We start from the raw sequence: 15,971 nt of genomic DNA, 5'->3' as shown, positions 1-15,971 counted from the left end.
ACACTTCTTAACATACTTCTTCTTAACTCGGTGCTGGAGGGGGATGCCAAAAACCTCACACATTCATGTACACAAACACGTACACACCTGTCCAGTCCAGTGATAATGAGAGTTGCCTGTATACCTGTGTGCACAGACACACATACACACAATTTTTTTACTTCATTTGAGAGGCCATACTGTTGCAATTTTACAAAGAAAATTCGTTCAAAATAGCATTTTTTTAATTTGCTGATAATGCATGAAAACACAGCAAGGAAGAATGGCAGAGTCAACTAGTTCCTGTATTCCGCTGTCCTGCACACACAGTCACAAGCAAATGCACACAGTATAGTATTTCAAGTCTGTGTGCTTCACATTATACAGAAGCATGGTTTGGGAGTTAAGTGTTGGGGTTTACTTTTCCGTTTGAATTTGTTTGTTTCAAATTGCATTTTTATTTGCATTTACTTGATGTGAAGCAATGGTGAAATCAGTAGGAAATCATTTAATTATGTGAAAATGATGTTCCTATAATACGTTAAGTTCTTTTTGTACACACATGCAACATGTATAAACACATACATACATACTTTTATACCAGTCTATGTGGCCCTGTAACGGTATGAAAGGCAATAGGTAACAATTTGACACAGTAGAGAGGAAGAGACCATGAAAGATAGAAAGGCAGGCTTTTGAATATGGACTTTGGGCTTTTGTTATCCCTCATTCTCGCTTACTCTTTTTTTTTTTCTCTTCTAAATCACTCCGTAGAAAAACAAACAGAGACTCATTCAAATTAAATGCAAGTCACTGTGCCACTTCAAACCACTCTACCCCCACACCTGGACAGGGCCAGTGATTAAAGCCTGTTTGTGTTGAGTGTTCTGGGGAGGGGGTGGGCGAACGAGTGTATGAGAGAGAGACAGAGACACAGAGCAATAGAGAGTACAAGAGCTGACTCACTCGTTTACGTAAACTGATGTCTGTTGTGAACAAAAGAGGATGCAGAAAAGGTCAGAGCTTTATCTCTGCTCACTGTCAACACTGCATGAACAGGCTAATGACACCACAAACTAACTATATAGCCCTTGCATACACACATTTCCTTGATCTATCTCTCATATTTTGTCTGGCTGTCTGGTATTCAAGGTTGTAAGATAGGGAGAGATATGTTTTCAACTTACCAGTCCAGTGCATAGGAAGATATTTTGAAACCACAGAGAAATACCAGACTTTATATATATATATATATATATATATATATATATATATATATATATATATATATATATATATATATATATATTATATAGTATCTCAGAAATTTAGTATATTACTTAAGACCAATACAAAGAAAGGGTTTTTAGAAATTTGGGCCAACTTTTCTAATTATATGATCAGCACATGTCAATGTAAAAACCGCTTTCTGCTAATGTCACACATGCGCACTGAACACTCTCTCCGCCCATATTGACAAGACACGCCCCCTTCTGCTCATTGGCTACACGTTTGTTTTGATTTTTATTTTTTTTGTCGTCCCGACTCAGTTTTCTGAAGCATTTCTCAAACAACGGAGACCGCACCTTTAAGGAATGGGCTTGGGATGTAAATAATTGTGGTCAGGTATTATGGACAGATTTATTTTTCTTAACACGTATCTACATTTACATTAACCACAATTGGCAGACGCATTTATCCAGAGCGACGTACAACAGTGCTTTTAAGTCTCTATCGATGAATACATTAACACTGGTTCATAGGTTTACAGACTTAGGATACCATCAACCAAAAACTCTGTTCAACTCTGTTGTAAGGCAATCTGTCATACAATATAAAAACTCTATACATATAGTTTTAATAATAAAACGACCCTGTGAGCCACACTGTGCTTTAGGTTGTGCTTCTTGGCATGCCATTCATACAAACATCATGTAATTAATGATTCGGTTTTGTGCTTTTTTGTTTTGTTATCCAGTAGAGGGCGCAATTCGCAGAAAGCGTCGATGTGTGCTGGAGAAGAAGCAGCCTTACAGTGGAGATGAATGGTGCTCAGGTGCTGAGACTGAGGAAGAGGAGGAGAAACCCTCCACTACTGCACACAGTATGTCCCATTGTGTTACAACAATATACACCAATGAATACACAGAAACTCAGTCTGTCTGCAGGAAAGACACACTTAATACTGTTTTGTGATGAATACCTGTTACATATTCATCAGGCTGTAAATGCCTTAGCTTCCTGACCAGCAGTTGTAAACCAGGTGATACTTCTGATCTAAGGTGACTTTCTTCCTAGAAAGAAAAGATGGTTGCAATAATAAGGATCTTCCAAGGATACAAATTGCTTATAAATAATGGGGTTTTAGGGGGGCACAGTGGCTTAGTGGTTAGCACGTTTGCCTCACACCTCCAGGGTTCGGGGTTCGATTCCCGCCTCCGCCTTGTGTGTGTGGAGTTTGCATGTTCTCCCCGTACCTCGGGGGTTTCCTCTGGGTACTCCGCTTTCCTCCCCCGGTCCCAAGACGTGCATGGTAGGTTGATTGGCATCTCTGGAAAATTGTCCGTAGTGTGTGATTGTGAGAGTGAATGAGAGAGTGTGTGTGTGTGTGTGTGTGTGTGTGTGTGTGTGTGTGTGTGTGTGTGTGTGTGTGTGTGTGTGTGTGTGTGTGTGCCCTGTGATGGGTTGGCACTCCGTCCAGGGTGTATCCTGCCTTGATGCCCGATGACGCCTGAGATAGGCACAGGCTCCCCGTAACCCGAGTAGTTCGGATAAGTTTTAGAAAATGAATGAATAATGGGGTTTAAGTAATGACTGATTCTTGAATGAAGGTAATGAGTAATGAATTATTGCACATTCTGCCCTGTAGTAAAGGCTGCACCTCTGATGTTTGTTTGGTGTAATTTTTTTCTATCAGTGGTGACTCAAAAGAACAGTTTTCAAGGTGATCTGATATGTAGGCTTGACAATTCCAACCATCACTTCTCAGTCATGCCTAAAATTATGTTTGGGGTGTTTTCTTGCCAGTTGAGAACAGTCAATCTGAAACATATAAAGGTAAATATGCTCATTCGAGTGTATCCTGTGGAATTGACAGGCTTCATTTCATGCAGCAGTTTATTTTGCATTTCATCATTTATCAGATGGCACCAAATGCAGATTAACAAGTAATACGACACTCTTATGTGATATTGTGGTATTTAGTGTCACCTAGTGGCTGTGTTCAAACTTTTCCAAAAAATTCAAAGCCCTTAATAAAATATTGTAAGCTTAATAACTACACTCATTAAAATGTTAGAATATTTTTTTTACCAGTAAACTTTTGAACCGTCCAGTGTTATCATTTTTAAACCTTATTTGTCTAACCCAAAGTTTTATGCTCAAGTGGTGAAAAGTCTGTCCTTCACCCTACTATTACCCATTTTCACTTTTCAGGGGATCATGTGATGCCTGGCCAGTCTCTCTCGGGCACAGCTGAGTCAGTAAGTGGGCCTGGTTTAGGATGTGGCCTAGGTCCAGGTCTACGTTCTGACCAGCCATCCCACACCTCTCAGCAAGTAGTATATGTCTTCACCACTAGCCTAGCCAACAGGTGATTATAATATTAACAGGCACACTATATACAAATATTTTTTGTCATTACTGTGAATGTGATGATATAAATATGAGACACACTTGTGTATGTTTAGGAAAATTCCATTCCTTAATATAAAAGGAATAATAGTGGCTAAGCACAGAATTACTTGTGTGTATTCATGTATGTGTATCTCCCAGTGCTGCAGAGGCAGTGATGCATGGTCATACAGATTCCATCCTCTTGTTTCACCAGCAAAATGTTCCTCGCACCAAACTGGACCAGGTTTGTAGACACATGAATTCCATTTAAAACAATAAAAGCTGTAACTAGCTATACTAAAACTATTCTAAAGAATGTGTTGTGTTAGATTCCACATTTGAATGAATGTACAGTATCTCACAGAAGTAAGTACACCCATCACATTTTTGTAAATATTTATTTTCAATGAAGAAATGACACTTTGCTATAACGTAAAGTAGTCAGTGTACAGCTTGTATAACAGTGTAAATTTGCTGTCCCCTCAAAATGACTCAACACTCAGCCATTAATATCTAAACCGCAGAACAAAAGTGAGTGCACCCATGAAAAGAGTGAAAATGCCCAAATTAGGCCCAATTAGCCATTTTCTCTCCCCTGTGTCATGTGACTCATTAGTGTTACAAGGTCTCAGGTGTGAACTGGAACAGGTGTGTTAAATTTGGTGTTATCGCGCTCACTCTCTCATACTGGTCACTGGATGTTCAACATGGCACCTCATGGCAAAGAACTCGCTGAGGAACTGAAAATAAGAATATCACACACTACTTTACATTGTAGCTAAGTGTCATTTCTTTAGTGTTGTCACATGAAAAGATGTAATAAAACATTTACAAATATGTGAGGGGTGTAGGCACGTCTGTGAGATAATGTATATGGCTTGTTGTGGTTGTAAAAGAGGAAATAGGAGAGCACATGCATGTTCATTGTAAGAATGTTTTTGCAGGTGTTAAAAAGTGTAGGATGTCACATTTGTTTAAACATCTATTTAAGTCATTGTGGGTATTTCCACTTCTGTATGGCACATTTGATAGACATTCTTAATTGTGAAAGTTGAAAATGTTCTTTCTTACATTTATTGCACATAAGCCAAAAAGAGATTATTATTTATTTTATTTTTTTGTCTGTCTGTCTGCTGGAAGTAAAATTAAAATTCATGTAATTTAGATCTTATAATGTCTGCAGTTATGGTGGCCTGTAAGTGCAAAACATATAAATATTCACTAGCTCTCCATTTTCTTTGGTTATGTTAATTCTGTTATGTTTCCAAATTTGCTGCTATATTATTTATTTACTTAGTTAGTTTTATTGTTGTGCCTTTGGGGCATTTTTCTGAATGTGTGATTGAATTTTTGTTGCATTTTCTATTTGATATCATGTTAAATTTGTCTTTTGCACTTACAGGCTACCATTATAATATCAAGTTTTTGGATTTATTTCAGGATCTATGTTCTGAATTGGTCAAAAATGTAACATAATTTTTGCTTATTCCTTTATCTCTGGATATATTTGTTTTAAACTCTAAATTCTCTTATCTCTCTATTTCAATTTTGCTCTTCAGTGCACTGCTGTTGGAAAGATCCCCAGCCTATCAGAGCAGCTCAGCTCTAGTAGCACCCCTCCCATGGGCACCCCCAAATCTCAAAGCGGTACACCACGTCCAGCCTCTGTTGGTGGAGTTATTGGGGGTCACTTAACAGGCAGCAATACTCCTTCTTCCACAGGTCAGCCAGAAAGTGAGGTACCCCATGTCCATCCAGGGGCCACACCCAGTCATAGTAATTGTGCAACGTCTCATCCATTAGGACCTGGGGGCTCAGGGACACAGCGAATGGGGTCACAAGGTTGTGGAGTAGATGGGTCAGGCATTATAAATCACCCTGGTACAGGTGTCTCTCCCAGTGTCAACCCAGCAATGCTGTCTGTGCACATTCAGGGTGAGTCCAGCCAGCAGGGAGGGCAAGGAAGTATCGAAGGACTGTCTAAAGAGCAGCTAGAGCATCGTGAGCGTTCTTTGCAAACACTTAGGGACATTGAGAAGCTGCTTCTTCGCAGTGGGGCTGGTCCTGGCCATGGAGACCCAGGAGGCCCAAATAACCTCAACAACGGATCAAATAGTAACAATAATACTGATGGTTACCAAGGGCTTGATGATGAGGAAAATAATAGTGGGAGGGCTGGCAGTAGTTGCCTTTCAGATGGTGTTACCTCTATCCGTGGAATGAAAAAGCATGATGAGTCTCTACAATCCATAATTTCCCAAACACAGAACATCAGTGGGCCTTGTTTAGATGACACTTTGATGGTAAGGCACCACAACTTACCCCCTCATCACCACCTGTCCTCACCTTCAGGATTAGACATGGGCCCTGTGCTAGGTCCTGAAGGACTAACACCAGAACAGATAGCTTGGAGGAAGCTGCAGGAGGAATACTATCAGGAGAAGAGGCGGCGACAGGAGATGAATCCTCACACAAATCCCCAGCATTTCCGCATGATGTCTGAGATGGGAATGCCAGGGGGGCCGCACCTCATGATGAGAGGTCCCCCACCTCCTTATCACAGCAAACCTGGAGACCAGCAGTGGGGACCAGGGCCTATTATTGGAGGAGGAATGGGAGGAAATTTAAGGATGATGGACATGCATCAGGAGGGACCACGTGGACCCAGATTTCATGGACAGATGCAGCGAGGACCCCCAGGTGGTGGTGGATACCCAGGCAGCCCAAGTGGAGTTTTACCCATGGAAGGGGTAGGGTCACAAAGATCTCCCAGGCCAGGAATGGGTTGGCTGGATGACATGGCACAGAATATGGCTGGAGTAGGTCAGTTTCATGGGTGCTATGCTTCAGGAGGACCCAGTGGACCCTCTCAGCAAATGCAGAGTGGTATGGATCGTCCTTTAACACGGGAAGAGATGTTTCACATTATAGAGAAACGGCAGCTACAAGGTCTCCCCAGCTTGGCACGGTTATCTAGGCAGCAGCAGAGTGGACTTGGGGGTCCCAGGATGATGGATAACCCTGGTGGACCAGGCTTTCCTAATCCTGGCATGGGAGGAGGTCAATCTTCACGTAATGATCCAATGGAATTTCCCAATTCTCGCACAATGCTTGGCTCTCCCATTAGTGGTGGAGGTGGCCCTTTAATGAGAGATATGGTTGACTCTCCTTTAGGGGGAAACCTAAATATAAACATGAACATGAACCTGCATCAGCAACAACATATTTTGGCCCAGAAATTAAGAGAAGGGCCTGGGTCAGAGATGGCAAGCCCTGAGGACAACACGCATATTAGGGCAGCACCAAATGGCCGGGTTGGTGCTAACAAAGTAATGGTCCATGGGCCAGATGTAACGCTTCAGTTTCCCAGTCAGGGCTCCTTTCCAGGTGGACAAGGGGATGGGCCCTATCTCCAGCAATCGGGTCCTGAGATATTTAGATCTGATCAGCCGGGTACTCCCCAAATTGTTGGAAACTCGAGACCTAGCCATATGCCTATGAACACTGGCCATAAAGCAGACCATGGTCCATGTCATCCATCTGACCTTCCCATTAATGTCAACTCAGTTGGTTCCCCAGCCATGCCCCCACCTCATCAGCTGAAGTCACCTCCGCTTAGCCAGGAACCTTCTCCCCTCATACCCTCTCCCTCAGCTACAGGCCTGAAATCCCCCAACCAGCTAGCATCCACTGGTCCACCACACCCTCCTCTTACTTCAACATGTGGAGCAGGAACACCTTCTGCCACCTCCATGAAGTCCCCTCAGATAATACCATCATCACTTGCACTCCGTTCACCATCTGGTTCCCCTGGACATCACAAATCTCCAGCCATGCCTGTTGCATCTCCAAGATGGACTGCCTCACCCAAGACTTCCTTGGCCAGTCCTGGAGGGACATCTAATAGTAAGGCAGTAGGCAATGGAGGGAGCAGTTCAACTGAGACGGGTAAGAAATGATTTGCATAACTGTTAATAAGCTAATGAGAGTATCAATATATAACTGTTTGTGTTTTAATTACTGTGAAATTATTTTTGGGTTAAAATATTTATTTTGTTTCCCACTACAGGTATATCCCTTCCTCCCAGGAGTTCCACCTCAACACCCAGCAGTCAACCTCCTAACATGCCATTCACCTCTTCCCCAGACGCAACTCAATCCCAGAATCCACTGTCCCTTATAATGTCTCAGATGTCCAAGTATGCAATGCCCACTTCCATTCCACTTTATCATGATGCCATCAAGACAATAGCCACTTCTGATGATGAGATGCCAACTGATCGAATGCTCCTTCCTGGAGCCAACATTCAAGGTGCAGTCTATTAGCAAAACAACCTTTATTATTTTGCAGGTCCAGTTTCTTTTGAAATCCTATGACAACACAAATTTTCTGCAGTACTAAGGATGATTGGTGATACAGTGTCATCTTCTTGATGTTCAAATAATCATGCCTAAAATGATTATTTATTTTTGTTTTTGACAGTTTAAGTACTTGATTGAGTATATAAATTAGCAAAATTGTGCATATATGTTATATATTTAGGTTTATACACTTATTTGACATACTGCATGTGACTTAGTGTCTGCTCTATTAAATTACAGGAAATATGGCTAATCACCAGTCTGTGCAGATGCTCTTGTCCTCTCAAGGCTCAATGGGACCTCACAGTAGTCCTCAAAGCCCTACTGGAATGGTCCTTTCAGGAAATCAGCAGTTATCTCTTGAACCCTCTGGACCTTTGCTGGCTTCTCCTAACCACATTGCCATGCCAGTAATGATGGGTGGAGGAGGTGGCCATCCAGATGGGATTGGACCTTGTAACATGTCCCCAATGCATCCTCCAAGTCAGATGGGTGGATTCTCACGCATGCAGGTTCCCCTGCACTCGCCAGTTGGTGGAATGGGGCAGCAGTACACTCATCCTTCTGATGACGTTCTCCCTTCTCAGCAAATGCACCATCTTAGTAAGGGTATGTCCAATCAGCGCCCACCTAACCCAGCTGATTCTTTCACACCCATGCCCATAGGGGAGGGCCCAGACTTGAGTGAGGTGATTAGGCCAACTCATACAGGCATCCCAGAATTTGACCTGTCACGAATCATTCCTGCCGACAAGCCCAGCAGTACCCTGCAGTACTTCCCCAAGACTGAGGCAATGTCACAGCTGCAGCAGACCCCTCACCAAGGGCATCTACCTCATCAGGCACCTTCAGCACAACTCCTTAAGCAGCTTTCTTCATCTGGCTCCCTTCAGGGCAACACACCCTCTTCAAACCCTCACATTGCCAATCTGCAGAACATGATGGCTGAGCAGCAACTTCCCTTGCAGCCTTCACACTGTGGCTTACGCCCTGGTATTGGCATGTCCCAGGGAGGAGCCAGAAGTGTGGGCCCAGGTGGTATAATGGGACCTGGCTCGATATGCCATCCAGGTCATCTGATGGGTAGGACAGGTATGCCTCAGCAACAGCAGCAGCATCACCACCAGCAGCAGGCCATGATCGCTAACAGCCTCTTACAGCACCAGTCTCATATGTCACAGGGCATGATGACCCCACAACAACATCCACACAGTCTTATAGCTCAGCAGAACATGATGATGCAAGCTAAGCAGAGGGGTATGCCCATTCCTGGGGATCACTTTGGCCCGCAAGGGCCTGTCCTGTCCCCTCAGGGGCCCATGATGGGACCTCCACATCCACAGTCAGCCATGATAGGATCCCAGGGAATCAGACAGCGAGGCTTGTCTTTGGATAGTTCACTGGGCTATGGACCTGGAAGCATGGCAAACATGCATTTCTGAACATTTTCAGTAAATCTGTAAAAATCCTTTCCCCTTATGGGTTACTTCAAACCCTAAACATGTGCTTTTTCCAATGTTTATTGATTGTGGCAATCAGATGCTAATATTATTCGTAATAATGTCTTAATTAAAAAAAGCCAAATAATGGAAAATTGCAGTTAAGCAACAAATTCTGAAGCCATTTAAAATGTCTGTAAAATATGTACATTTGACAGATAAATGTGTTAATTTTTGTTTTTAATTTGTTTTTATTTTGTTTCAGATCAGTTTCTAATTGTTTTCTCTGGCTACCAACTGTTGTGCAAGAAAGTATATAAATATATTATATATAATTATTAAATATCTGTATAATTGCTGTAAATAAGATGCAATTTGCTCGTTTACAAATGTTATGTATAACTGTGTTTAATAGAAGACTAAAGGCAAAGAAGAAAAAATGTCTGTTGTTTGATGATGGGATTGTTGTTAAGGGATGAGAGAGGAAGAGATACAGACACAATCACGGTAACATTGTTTTATTTTTTTCAAAATCTCTTACATCTTTTGTTATCTTACATTGGATATTACTTTGAAGAGCACCAGCTATCTAAAATATTAAAATGTAGGCATAGAATATTTACAATGATAAGTGCATAGGCCATAGATGATCAGACAGGTGACACAGGGAATCAAAATTAAGCTCTGATTTTATTTTGAAAAAAATATCTGCATGATGATTGAACGATTGCATATTTTCACAAAGGTTTTTACATATTTCTGGGCTCAGTTGTATTGGCAAGTGGTGGTGACCACCTCTGAGACAGAAGTCTTGCTGAAACATCTGTTACTTAGCCCACAGGCACGGAAATGTTTTGCTAGCAATCTTAAAAGTTCCTTCCGGAAATGCACCGCTACAAAGGCATAAAGGATTGGATTAAGGCAGCAGTGACTAAAGCCAATACTCTCAGTTACCATCAGACCCAGAGCCAGTGAAATGCCACAGGTCTTCAGAGTCAGAACCTTTTGTTTCACAAGGGTGTCCACAAAAAGGGTTATATTATACGGTAGCCAACACAAGCAGAAAACCAGGGTAACCACCATAGCCAGACGAATAGCCCCTTGCTTCTCCAGACTCTGTTGACTGTGGTACAGGGTGAACACTATAGCAGTGTAGCAGTAGCCCATGATGGCTAAGGGAAGGATGAAGCACAACAGGTGTGTCAGCAACCGACTAACAAATAACCATTGAGCATTGATCGCATGAATGTTGAAGTGACACTGTAGCAGTGTGGGGTCATTCCTTCTGGGTTCCACAGAAAGAAATACTATGTTGGGCATAGTTAGTGCAAGACAAAATAGCCAGAGCATAGCACAGATTAAATGAACTGTTTGGGGTCGACGGGTCTTGAGGCTGGATACAACATGAACAATGGCGAGGTAGCGGTCAAATCCAATGCCTGCAAGGAGAAGACTCCCACACACCAGATTCAGGCGGTTTAACAGGCCTACAATCTTGCACATGAGGTTGCCAAAGACCCAACCTGTCAGCACCTCGGACATTGCAAAAGGTAAGGTAAAGAGCAGGAGCAGGTCAGCCAGGGCCAAATGCAGTAGGTAGATGTCAGTAATGCGTAGGTGAGCACGACGCTGCAGCAGAACCATCAGCAGGAGGCCATTTCCTGAGAGGCCCAGTAGAAACACTATGCTATAGATTAGTGGCTGGAACACAGTATGGTACAGGCGCAGAAGGTCATTTTCAGTGTCACATGTGTACCAGTCCCCGTAGGACACATTTTCATAGTCTTCAGTCAGATAATCTGACAGCTGAGGAGGAAGTACAAACAATATTTTTTATTATTTATTATAAGTAAGAAGTGAAAATAATTGCGTTGAACATATACAAATGGAATATTTGTCCATATAAAGTTTAAAGATAAAAAGCAAATACAATGATCATTACTTTAGTCATGTAACTAACGTTTTAACAGTAATATTAAGTTTCATCACAATTTAAAAAAGTTGTTTTAAATTTAATAAATAAATCTTCAGAACACACTCATAAGCCCATGTTATGGACCTACAGAAAATATTGATCATAAAAACAATGAAAACTAGGCTTGGTTTGTTTCAAAAACATTTACCGTAAGTCATTTGCATGCAAACATTTACTGTTTGTAAGAGACATGGTAAGCATGTATAAAGGTGGGATAGATATAGAAAGATAAATGGCTGATCAACAACAATATTTATTTTATTTTTATTTTTGTTATGCTGTTTCATTGGAAATAAGTTAAATTTGACTCCCAAAAATATAAAACGTTATAAACATTTAGTTATTCAGCTTGTTTTATCTCTTAAACTAAGCATGGTATTACATTAAGTATGTTTGATGTAGTACAGAGTAGTACATAGAGTATGCGACATTTTATATTTTCCTACGAATCTACAAGCTTAAATCAGAAAATAAAAATTGGTTGAGTTTTCAAAGCCCACAAAGAAGTTTTGAATGTTCATACTTTTTCATTCTATACACCAGTCTCACTTAAAAATAAAAAATAGAAATAAGTTGTACTTACATCAATAGAAGTATACTTTGTTATGTTAGTCATCTTCTTCTGGACTCTATATTGTTTTCGATTTCTTAAGTGTGAAACTAGGAACCTATACAACAAAAATAAATCATAAAATGCAACAGACCATGTTTCCAGGAAGTATTGTCCCAGATGCTTTTTACAGTATGGTAAGTTTCTTTTTTCATTCTAACTTTGATTTTTACATTTTTAAAACCCATACTGAAGAAGAAAAATTTACAAAGCAAGAATCTATGAAAAATCTGAGCAATAGATTGCACCTGATAAAACATGTACACAATATCTAATTGTTTCTTTCAGGTAACATATTATGTCAAATATTTGGACTTTTCATTCACATAAAGTATATATATATATATATATATATATATATATATATATATATATATATATATATATATATATATATATATATATATACGAATGAGTTATTAATTCAATTATTTAATTAAACAGTCATGAGTTAAAGTTTACTGTATATGTTAATGTAAGTCCACGAGTTTAGTTTTAACTCCTGAAAAGAGCTGAAAGTTTAACTTTGTACTAGAGTATATTCAATGGTCACACATGTAGACATAAATGTGTGTCTACATGTGTCTACAAACAGGTGTCTACAATCTTGTAATCAGTTAGTGGGCCTATATATAGTGCTCCAGCTAGTCACTGTGTTGTCTGGTGACAGGGTGTGTACCACACTCAACATGGACCAGAGGAAGCGAAGGAAAGAGTTGTCTCAGGAGATTAGGAAGAAATAGCATAGCATCTACACAGTGTTGATTCAAGAAGCCACATATCATTTAAAACATAAAAAAGAGAACACTACAGAAACGATGAAGCACGAAGGTGCAGTATAAACTTTGGGGCTGCTTCTGTTTGTTTTAAATTCATTTTTTGGCCAAAGTCTATGATTATGTTCTTTTATTTGATGGGGATCAAACAAGGACAAATTGTCTCTTGTGTACACATTCTGCTGTTACCAAGTTACAAGTTGAGAACCATTGCTGAATGTAGAGGCATTACACTTGAGAAAATGTGTGTGAATGCGCACATAGAGCTGTGGTCATTTGAAAAATCTCCCTCACATACCACATATATAATACCTTTTTATGGAAATGTTCATTTGAATTATTTGATATCACATTCTTTGACCTGAATGGTTTTCAGACAAAGTTTTGTTGGCATGTACTGATGTGCAGGTTAGACACTCGGGAAGGTGGAGCCTCATTTGCTTGGGTTTGTTGGATTTCCTCCATGAGGTCTTACTGGGCAGGGGTGATGTTCATGGTGGGTGGAAGGATGGGTTCAGGATCCGGACTTCTGCTCCATACAGTAGGTTCCCTCCAGTCAGTGTCTCCATTCCTCCTGTGCCTGCGTGATCAAGTTTAACTCTCAGCTCCCCACAGTTTAGTTTGCCTAAGCCAAGGGTAGCTTCCTAGAGAAGATGGGGCAGGGAAACAATTTACCAGGAATTCAATGAGATAATACAACTCCTATTCCACAGCAAGATGCATCTCAGCTTGAGCAGCTTGAAGGCCTTCTTTATGGTGGCTAACCATTTCAGCTTCCTATATTTTCCCTTGAGCAGAAATGCGAGTGGAGGTGGAGGTTAAGCTCCTTTCTAAACACCTCCATGAGGTTGTGGTACTCCTGTGGTATGCAAACAATGTGGGATGGTTCTGGGCTCTCCACAGAGGCGGTACAGAATGGGAGATTGGACTTCTTCTGGAGACAATGTTTCAGGCAGTGTTGTGACCAATGGATGAGTTGCTTATTCTTCCAGGATATCATCAGGTCTTGTAAGTTTAGCCATGGAAACCCCAAGATATCAGGGTCAGTCAGGAAAGAGATAACAAAGAGAATGAGCTACTCCTCCACATAGAGTCCAACCTGGAGCGAGATGGAACTGAGCTGACGTGTGATGTATCCATCTTCATTGGGTTGATTGTCCATTGCCCTTAATTCTCAAAGGAGAGGCGCATTGCACCATGGGCAACTGTAGATTCTTCACCAGCTGGCAGTGGATGAGATGCCAGAATCCACCAAAGCAGTGATGTTGCAACTTTGTTGGTAAAACATATCAGCACCTGTAGCTGCAGGTGTCCAGGCAAAGGAGTCAGAGGTAAAAGGAAAAAATCACAAGGAAGGTTAAAATCGCAGACAAACAATTCAAAACAGCAGGCAGGGAGAGCAACAGTAAACACAAACATAGAGTCCAATAACCCAAATAGGAGCAATCTGCGCAGCAAAGGTACCAAAACACAAATTCAAAAAACACAAAGCACAAAGTCCAAATGGTCCATATGGACTATGGCTATGGCAAGAAATGGCTCATATTATAGCAAGAGCTAAAAAGAATTCACAATTACATTGAGCATGAGCAGGATTAACCGGAAGTGAACTACTTGACTCCAGTGAGGAAATTTTTTAATTTGATTGAAAAAGGCAAATAAAGCAAAAAATACCAATGTTGTGGTTCCAAAAACAAAGTTTGAGAAGAATAATATCCATTTTCTTTTTACTTGTACAGTATAAACATTTAGAAAGTAACACTACCAAGGGACACAAATATAGGATTATTATATATAATATATTGTCTCAGAACATGGTCATGTACAACTTGTGTTTACTTCAGTAGGCAGTTTGATATATAAAAAGATAAAATGAAAATATAAAAATCAAACATGAAAAGATTTAAATCAATTTATATCAGATAATTTTATTAATTTAAATACTCATTTGGTAACTTTAAATATAATGTTATGTATTTATGCATATATTGAGTGTTTTGTTCACTGGTAGTTCTTAGGTTTGGGTGACAGAATGAAACTACAGATCAGTCTGCAGAACATTCTCTAATGTGACAAGTAGACACCTTGTGGTGTTTGTTATCTACACACTGACTAACAAAAATAAATAGTACTATGAAGTCCTACTGAAACTTTACAGGGATCTCACACAATCTACTATAATAATAATAATAATAATAATAATAATAATAATAATAATAATAACTTTTACTTTCTATAGTGCATTTAAAAGTATATCTTAAAGCAACAAAAAAGACTATATAATAAGCACTATGTAAAATTACAATTTGTCAATTAAAAGCTACCCTAAAAAAATTAGTTTTAAGCTGAGATTTAAAAGTGCCAAGAGATGTTGCTAACCCATGTAAGGCCTTGTAGGTAAGCATCAGATTCTTAAAATCAACTCTAAACCTACTGAGAGGCAACTCTGGTTTGTAGTGCACCTACCAGGGCAACATTATGTAGCTCTCCAGATACAATACCTTCTCTCAGTATGGGAATGCAAAGAATATATCCAAATGCCCTTCCAGTCAGCTTGATTGATTTGTTTCCTAAGGTTACCCAGAAAGAAAGTGGAACGTGAGGCATTACTGATGGTGTTTTATTGTGTGATTTTGATTTAAAGGTATGATATGTATCTGAATACACAAAGGCTTTTATCTAAGCATCGAAACACCACCCCTGTGATTATTTGATGTTTTAGAACAGAACTGGAACCCCAAATTTAACATCATTAGAATAATGATGATTTCTGGATTTGAATAATAAAATAAATGTAAAATCGTTTAAATTAGAAGTCCCTGATTTCTAAACAAAGCACTGATGCAAAACTGATACATTAATCATTTATATGCAAGGAAAATGTTTGTTTGTTATGTTTCTCGTTGTTATTATCAAGTCTAGTTGGTAGAAAAGGGTATTGTAATTGCATTAAAATCCAGGAAAACATAGGTAACTACAGAATTGTTAAGTAAGTAGTGGTTTAAACAGGTAACATTACATAGCTTTATTTATTTGTTATTTGTTATACATATATTTACATATTCAACTGTGCTTGTACCTTTGCACATTTTTTCATGTTAAAAAATTGCTAATCAGCATTTCATCGTATGAGTACTATGCAATGACAATAAAGCTCCATCCATCCATCCATCCATCCATCCCTCACTGTCAAAACGTCCCAAAAAATCTCACCA

General features: G+C 39.9%; 2 protein-coding genes across 17 annotated transcripts in view; one reads left to right on the top strand and one right to left on the bottom strand.

Moving 5' to 3' along the window:
- Window positions 1–9,828, top strand: part of bcl9l (bcl9 like) — a 36,328-nt gene extending 26,500 nt beyond the window's left edge. For 10 of the 16 annotated variants that reach the window (XM_047822440.1, XM_047822438.1, XM_047822434.1 and 7 more), the window contains 6 exons: window positions 1,958–2,083; window positions 3,415–3,571; window positions 3,754–3,838; window positions 5,151–7,542; window positions 7,664–7,906; window positions 8,197–9,825. In XM_047822440.1, coding sequence (XP_047678396.1) covers window positions 1,958–2,083; window positions 3,415–3,571; window positions 3,754–3,838; window positions 5,151–7,542; window positions 7,664–7,906; window positions 8,197–9,398 — 4,205 coding nt within the window. In that variant the 3' untranslated portion in view covers window positions 9,399–9,825. Of the gene's footprint in view, window positions 1–1,957; window positions 2,084–3,414; window positions 3,572–3,753; window positions 3,839–4,251; window positions 4,369–4,496; window positions 4,521–5,150; window positions 7,543–7,663; window positions 7,907–8,196 lie in introns of those variants that run through there. The other 6 variants (XR_007144696.1, XM_047822445.1, XM_047822444.1 and 3 more) reach the window with 6 other exon arrangements.
- A 69-nt stretch (window positions 9,829–9,897) lies between these two features.
- On the bottom strand, window positions 9,898–12,105 carry LOC113633946 (C-X-C chemokine receptor type 5). The gene is made up of 2 exons (XM_027132610.2): window positions 11,954–12,105; window positions 9,898–11,201 (listed from the first exon to the last, which is right to left on the bottom strand). The coding sequence occupies exons 1-2, from the start codon at window positions 11,984–11,986 to the stop codon at window positions 10,161–10,163; spliced, it is 1,074 nt and encodes a 357-aa protein (XP_026988411.1). The 5' UTR covers window positions 11,987–12,105; the 3' UTR covers window positions 9,898–10,160.
- Between the last annotated feature and the right edge of the window lie 3,866 nt (window positions 12,106–15,971).

The sequence above is a fragment of the Tachysurus fulvidraco genome, chromosome 13 (genome assembly GCF_022655615.1).
Source record: "Tachysurus fulvidraco isolate hzauxx_2018 chromosome 13, HZAU_PFXX_2.0, whole genome shotgun sequence".
NCBI classification, from domain to species: domain Eukaryota; kingdom Metazoa; phylum Chordata; class Actinopteri; order Siluriformes; family Bagridae; genus Tachysurus; species Tachysurus fulvidraco.
Note: the sequence above shows the minus strand (reverse complement) of the source record. Positions and strands in the feature narration are given on the sequence as shown.

Excerpts from the sequence above, each read along its gene's own strand:
- LOC113633946 (XM_027132610.2), bottom strand. The coding sequence starts at position 11,986 with ATGACTAACATAACAAAGTATACTTCTATTGAT. Across the intron at positions 11,202-11,953 it reads CAAAGTATACTTCTATTGAT|CTGTCAGATTATCTGACTGA; the intron begins GTAAGTACAACT and ends CTTCCTCCTCAG.